This window comes from Salvelinus sp. IW2-2015, unplaced genomic scaffold, assembly GCF_002910315.2.
Source record: "Salvelinus sp. IW2-2015 unplaced genomic scaffold, ASM291031v2 Un_scaffold6044, whole genome shotgun sequence".
Classification (NCBI taxonomy): Eukaryota; Metazoa; Chordata; class Actinopteri; order Salmoniformes; family Salmonidae; genus Salvelinus; species Salvelinus sp. IW2-2015.
The window spans coordinates 42686-50819 of NW_019947308.1; the positions used below are offsets into that span (position 1 = coordinate 42686).

At 37.9% G+C, this 8134-nt stretch overlaps 1 protein-coding gene across 1 annotated transcript in view; it reads left to right on the forward strand.

The window, feature by feature from the left end:
- Positions 1 to 205: 205 nt before the first annotated feature.
- Positions 206 to 8134, forward strand: part of LOC112078664 (uncharacterized) — a gene marked incomplete at its 3' end in the record, with an annotated part of 24453 nt that continues 16524 nt past the window's right edge. Inside the window, exon 1 of the mRNA XM_070442111.1 lies at positions 206 to 304. Within this exon, the coding sequence (XP_070298212.1) occupies positions 261 to 304 (44 nt within the window). The remainder of the gene's footprint in view (positions 305 to 8134) is intronic.

An 8134-nucleotide genomic window follows, 5' to 3' on the forward strand; every position in this document is an offset into this window, starting at 1 on the left:
ATAATAATATATAAGTCACTGTTTGTTAAGGTAGTTCTAGACAGTCAGCAAAATATAATATAATTTGTCACTGTGTTAACCACAACCAACATGTTGGATCTCTGTTTAGTTGTCACTGTGTTAACCACTACCAACATGCTGGATCTCTGTTTAGTTGTCACTGTGTTAACCACAACCAACATGCTGGATCTCTGTTTAGTTGTCACTGTGTTAACCACAACCAACATGTTGGATCTCTGTTTAGGGGTCACTGCTCTAAAATGGGGAACAATCTCTCTGGGGAACATGACACCAAAGCTAAGAGGTGAGATGACTATTTTATGAAGAATTTATTACGTTTATTTCCAAACCTCTATATCCACAACTTTTTCACATTTGTTTTTCATCAGAAATGATTGCTTATAGGAACCTTCAATATTGAGCTCAGTTGTATTGATAATAGATGTTAGATGTGTATGAAAATGTGTTTTTTTGCAAACCACTATATATTCAATGTTTAGGGATGTTTGTATCCTGTATATTCAGGCTGGGCTGGTATATTTGACTGTGATATGTGGTTGTCTCACTTAGCTATCTTAAAATGAATGCACTTACAGTTTTCATATCTTAATTTGACCCAGTTTATCATATCAGGGAAAATAATCCTTCAGCAACAGAAAATGTGAAATTTTATATGTATTATAATTAAGGGACATTTTTTGTTAAAGCAATTCAAGTTTGACATTTTTTAAGTAGTCTTTTAAAAGCTAAAATACACTACAATACGGCAACTGTATTGTAAGTCACTCTGGGTTTCCTCGATAGTGATGGAATTTAGGGTTAAGTATCTTTCCTACAACAGCTGAAGATGTAACATGCATTTCCCACGCACCAAGCAGAGAGAACGGTCACTATGACGACTGAAAACACAACCGTGGGACGAACGAGTGACACATTTCCAGGCATGGGCGGTCCATTTAAATTCACTAATTCTTCCCTCACCCATTGTCCTGCACGTCAACTCATCATACGTCATGATACGTTATCAGAAGTGTCTGCCTGATTTGAGGGCTGAGGGGAGAAGGTGTCTTAAGTGTTTGATACGCAGCCATGGATAGTTTCAAAGCAGCATTACCATGTGATCAATGACGTCCGAAGCTTCGTTTGATCTCATGCTTTTTCTAACCATGTGTTGCAAAATGAGAGATCTCACTGATTTCCACCTGGTGCCGGTGCTTTTTTCGAAGCATAGTCTCTTTCAAACACGGACCTCTACTGGACACCTTATTAACACATTTAGTTTGACGTCTTCCAGTTTGTAGAGACTGAACGGTAGCTCAGCAGTTAGGGACGGGGATTTGGATCAGACATCAACATAGGCACAAGATTAAAACCTTGCTATAGTTAATTATTTTCTGTGAAACCGCACTTCCCATTGTTGTTTATATAATGTGTGTTATATAGTGTAGCCTATGATAATATTCTGTCTTTAGTATCCTATATAATGTGTTTTATATAGTGTAGCCTATGATAATATTNGGGAACAGCAGACTGGGATTAAGGATGATTGAATATGTCCGTCAAAACACACCTTGCCAGCTGCGGTCTTGCGCATGCTCTGAGGACGCGGCTGGGAATGCCGTCGGGCCTGAGCCTTGCGAGGGTTAACACGTTTAAATGTTTTACTTCACCTCGCTTGCAGTGAAAGGAGATGCCCGCAGGTGTTTGTAAGCGGGGCCGTGTCAGTTGGCACTGATTGTCCTTCCAAAGCAGCAAAAAAAGTGTATTTAGCCTGTCTGGAGCAAGACATGTGGTCCGCGACGGGGCTGGTTTCTTTTTGTAATCCGTGATGACTTGTTAGACCCTGCCACATTTACCTCGTGTCTGAGCCTGTTGAATTTGCGACTCTAATTTTGGTTCTCGTGTACTGGGACTTAGCTTTGTTTGTAGGACTTGCTGTAGGCGTGTAGCACTTGCTGTAGGACTGCTGTACAATTTATTTAAGTCATACCAGTAACTCACGATTTTTGGAGAGTAAAAAAAGCACAGCTAAAAGCTTTGGTTTCTAGGTAAATTATATGTTTATCAAAAAATAATGTAAGAGAATTGTCTTTGAAGAAATCGCGTCTGGGTTGTAGAACTCTGTGTCTCAGTGCGCGCCGACCAGTGGGAAGTTCGTTTTGGCATGGCCCGGTTGGCGTACAGGGTGAGGGGACATTTATTTTAAGGAACCAATGGAATGGTCTTAACTGATGCGCAAAGCTGCTGCTCACCGGGGAGCCGGGCAATGCACAACTCAATTCACCAGTGGACGTTTTTACTTTTTTTTCCTGATATGAAATTGAAAAGTAACTTGTAGCCGACAAAGTGTACAAAATGGTCTGATTGAAACTGTGGCTCATATGTCTCCTAAACGTTGTAAAACAGTGGTGGAAATTACTATTTTCTACTGTTAATTAGTCTATGTTATTCTCATCTCATATGTATATACTGTACCGCAAATTTCGTTATTACTATTCTACTGTACTTAGTCTATGCATTCTCATCTCCATTATGTGATATACTGTATCTCTATACTTATTCTACTGATATCTTAGGGTATGCTGCTCAGACATTGTGGACCAATAACATTTGAACTGGATTTAGATTACACTATATTATTTTATTTATATTTTATTTTATTTTAGATTAGGCTATATATACACGATGACCAAAAGTAGTAGACACCTGCTGTTCGAACGTCTCATGTCCAAAATCATAGGCATTCATATGGGAGATAGTCCCCCCTTTGCTGCTATAACAGCCTGCCACCTTCTGGGCTAAGGCTTTCCACTAGTGGTTGGAACATTGCTGCGGGGACTGGCTTCATTCAGCCACAAAGCAGCATTCAGGGAGGTCGCGGGCAGCTTGATGTTGGGTTGATTAGGCTGGCTCGCAGTCAGCGGTGGTCCAATTCAATCCCAAAAGGTGTTTCGATTGGTTTGAGGTCAGGGCTCTGTGGCAGGCCAGTCAAGTTCTCCCACCACGATCTCGACAAGCCATTTCTGTATGAACCTCGCTTTGTGCACGGGGATATTTGTCATGCTGAAACAAGAAAGGGCCTTTCCTCAAACTGTTGCCAAAAACAAAGTTGGAAGCCACAGGAATCGTCTGAATGTCATTTTATGCTGTTCGCGGTAAGATTTCCTCTACTAGAACCTAGGGCCTAGCCCCAAACCATGAATAAACAGCCCCAGACCATTATTTCTCCTCACCAAACTTTATAGTTGGCACGATGCATTCGCGGCAGGTAAGCGTTTTTCTGGCAGAACTTGACAGTTGTTTGACGAGGGCAGATCTAGCCAGGCAGGAATTGACGAACTGACTTTGTTGGAAAGGTGGCATGTCCGTATGATGCGTGGCCACGTTGGAGAATCACTGAGGCTTTCAGTAGCAGGTCATTCTACTTTGCCAATGTGGTTGTCGTATTGGATATTGGCATGGCTGAGTCTGCTTCATTTTATACACCTGGTCAGCAACGGTGTGGCTGAAATAGCCAAATCCAGTAATTTGAAGGGGGGTGTCCACATTACTTTGTGTATATATAGTGTAGCATGCTTCTGTCCTGCTACTGGAGTCTCATAACATTATGTGAAAACTTTGATCTGAACAGTTTAGGACTGGTCATTCTACTGATAGTAGTTATATTACAGTTACATTCTCTGTCCTGCTACTGTAGGTCTATAACATTTATGTTGAACTGATTCTGAACAGGTTTAGACTGTCATCTATGATATGTAGGTTTATATACAGTACATTCTCTGTCCTTGCTACTGGTAGGACTATAACATTATGTTTGAAACTGATCTGAAACAGGTTTATATCATAACAACCCATACTATTTACATTTATAACCTAGTCTACTTTTACATAATATAAACATCTACATATCACTAAACCGAACCACTATTATACATTAGAACCTTAGGCTACTTATCATAATAATACATTCTTACATATCACTAACAACCCACTACTATACATTAAAACCTGTCACTTTACATATATAAACGATCTACATATCACTAACAAACCCTCTATTATACATTATAACCTAGTCTACTTACATAATTTAAACATCTACATATCACTGAACAAACCCACTTATACATTCATAACCATAGTCTACTTTAACATAATATAACATCTACATATCCACTAACACCCACTATTATACTTTAACCTAGTCTACTTTACATAATATAAACATCTACATATTCACTAACAACCCACTTACGTATACTTATAACCATAGTTTACTTTACATAATATAACATCTACATAATCACTAACAACCCCAGCTAATTATACATTATAACCTGCCTACTTTACATTATAATAAACTCTCTTACTTGTTGCAAATAAGAACTTTCGAATGGATCAGTGATTTCCCCCTCAGATCATTCATGTCCGTTTTAGCCCTTCTGTCTACATTTCTCAGATACGTTCTAGAAAATAACAGATTGAAAGACAATAAATAGGTACTTTAAATGAAATACAATTAATTGTGAGACATGGCCTTGTGTTGCTGTACTGGTCTCATAAACTACCTTAAACAAACAATACTTATTATTATTGTATTTTATTGTTACTGTACTGCTCTATTAACTACGTTAACAAACAGTGACTTATTATTATTTGTTATTGTGTATTGTTAGCTGTTACTGGTCTTATAACTTACCTTAACAAACAGTGATTTATTATTATAAATATTATTTATTTTGTTGTCGTGTGACTGTCGTATAAACTACCTTACAAACAGTGACTATTATTTTATTATTATTATATTATTATTTGTTGTGCTTTACTGTCTATAACTACCTTAACAAACAGTGACTTATATTGTTATTATTATTATATTATATTATTATTATTGTTGCTGTACTGTCTATAATACCTTAACCAAAACAGGACTTGATTATTATTATGTATTATTAATTGTTTGTGTACTGTCTAGACTACCTTAACGAAACGTTGAACTTTTTTATAAATATTATTATTATTGGTGCTTTACTGTCTATAACTACCTTAAACAAACATGACCTCTATTATTATTATTATTGTTGTTGCTGTACTGTCGTATAACTTAACCTTAAACAAACATGAACTTATTATTATAAAATATTATAATTATTGTTGCTTACTGCTATAACTACCTTAACAACAGTGACTTATTATTATTATATGGTTTTGTTGCTGTATGGCTATAACTACCTTAACAGAACAGTGACTGTAATTATTAATTATTATTATTGTTGCTGTACTGGTCTATAACTACCTTTAACCAAACCAGTGACTTTATATTATTATTATTGACAATTTACCAGATGGAGATGAATTGTCACAAACTACATGTTTCATGTGATTGCAATTATCACCTGACTGTTTTCTATATGTCTGGTAGTAAATTGTTTTGATTTCTTAAAGAGATAATGAATAAATTTGAGAACAATTAACAGTTGAATAATTGAGTTGTCACTGTGTTACCAACAACCCAACATGCTGGATCTCTGTTTAGTTGTCACTGGTTAAACCACAACAACATGTGGATCTCTGTTTAGTTGTCACTGTGTTCACCACAACCAAATGCTGATCTCTGTTTAGTTGTCACGTTGTTAAACCACAACCAAACATGCTGGATCTCTGTTAGTTGTCACTGTGTTAACACAACCAACATGCTGGATCTCTGTTTAGGGGTCAGTTGCTCATAATGAGTTCCTCTCGTGGGACGGAGAAGGAGGGACCTGCCTCTAAAATGAGTCTCTCTGGGGATGAGAGAGAGGGGCGGCCCTGCCTCTAAAATGAGTCTCTTGGGAAGAGAGAGGAGGGGGCCCTGCTCTAAAATGAGTCTCTCTGGGGAGAGAGAGGAGGGGGGCCCTGCCTCTAAAATGAGTCTCTCTGGGGAACATGAGACCAAAGCTAAGAGGTAAGATGACAATTTTGTTTAAGAATTATTACGTTAATTTCCAAAATTCTATATCCACAATTTTTTCACATTTGGATAACTTCGATATTACTGATCTCAGATGTTTTATTCATATATTTTAGAGGTGTATGAAAATGTTTTGCAAAATGCTATACATCCAATGTTTAGCTGGAATGGGATGTTCATATCTTGTATATTTGACTGTGATATGTGGTTGTCTCTTAAACTGAATGCACTTACAGATGCCATATCTTAATTTGACTGTTTCTCACAGCAGAAAAATAATACTGCAGCAACAGGAAATGGGAATTGTTATGTGGATGATAATTCATTAGCATTTTTTGTTAGGGCAAATCAATGTTGACATTTCTTAAGAAATCTTTTAAAAGCTAAAAAACACTACAATATGGAAACTGTTTGTAAGTCACTGTTAGGCGAGTATATGGGAGGCCAATTTAAGTACAGGAGAGCGGATTATAGTCAACAGGCGCACTTTAATACCGGTGTAAAAGAGATAAAACAGGCGTAAAAAACACAGTACATAAACAGAAGTGCAGCGCCTGACAAAATCCACGTAACAATAAACAATAACACACAAAGACATGATGGGGAACAGAGGACTAAATACATGTAGATCAATTGGGGAATGAAAACCAGGTGTGTATGGAACAAGACAAAACATATGGACATATGAAAAGATATGAAAGATGGCTAGAAAGCCGGTGACGTCGATCGCCTAACGCCGCCCGAACAAGTAGAGGAGCCGACTCCGGCGGAAGTCGTGACAGTCACTCTGGGTCTGGATTCCCGATAGCGATGGAATTTAGGGTTAGAAATGTTTTAAGTGTATCTTTCCTACAACAGCTGAAGATGTAAGCATTTCCCAAGCACCACGCAGAGAGAATGTTTGCTATGATGACTGAAATCACAACTGTGGGACGAACGAGTGAATAACGAATGTAAATAAGTTAGAAATTGTGCTACTAATGCACATGATGCACAAACACGTCTCGTAAAAGTAATTATGTTTTTGCTTGGTTAAGTTTTGTAAATTGTAGAAATAAAATATTTTTCTTCTTCAGAAGTTCCACCTAGGCAGGCTAACGCTAGTTAGGTAATTAATTTGCTAGCTATCCTACAGTAGGTGTATATTAATAATTATATATTTAATATAAGTAGACATGTAACCATAATTGACTGTAGCGCATATAAAGCACCCACCCTGAAAACACAATCGTCACGGGACGAATGAGTGATGAATTTCCGGTTAAGGTCCATTTGAAATTCATTCCTTCCTCCCTCCCCTTGCCCTGCAAGTGTAAACTCATCATACGTCATGATACGTCATCAGAAGTATCCACTTAATTTGAGGGCTGAGGGAAGAGGCTGTCTTTTAAGTGTTTGGAATTTTATGGACTTTCCTCTGACACCACCTATTATATAGGTCCTGGATGGCAGGAAGCTTAGCCCCAGTGATGTACTGGGCCGTTCGCACCACCCTCTAGTCCCCCTTATGGTCAGATGTCATGCAGTTGCCATACCAGGCGGTGATGCAACCGGTCAGGATGCTGTCAATAGTGCACAGGGATTTGGATCAGACATCAACATAGACACAAGATTGAATCCCTGCTATAGTTGAATAATTATTTTCTCTGAAATCTTCCCATTGTTGTTTAAATAATGTGTGTAATTTAGTGTAGCCTATGATAATATTCTGTCTTTAGAATCCTAAATAATACCACAGATGCATAGATTCTGAAAACATAGTGAACCTGGAGGCTAAAAGAGAAACCCACATTCTAACTAAATGTGGTTTATTAGTACTCCAATCTATCCATTGGCGTTTTCGGCACTATCATATCCAAGATGGCGTAGCAGTGGGACGTGTGTTTATATTGTCCTGTCACGTGTAAATAGTAAATAGTAAATAGTCTTCGTATTTTTCGTATTTTTCGTATACATTTCGTATATATTTTAATTTCACTTTCCATCTAGGAACTGAATATACATTACTACATTCCGCCTCACCCAATGTGGTACGGACCTGCTATTTTTTTATACTTTAGAACCGTAACCCCAAGCAGAAGCTAGCCAGATAACTAGCTACTAGCTAGTAGTCAGTTGGCCACTGCTGCGGTCTTCACCCTCAACTCGGACACAGCCAGCTTCAATACCGGGCCAATACCTGCC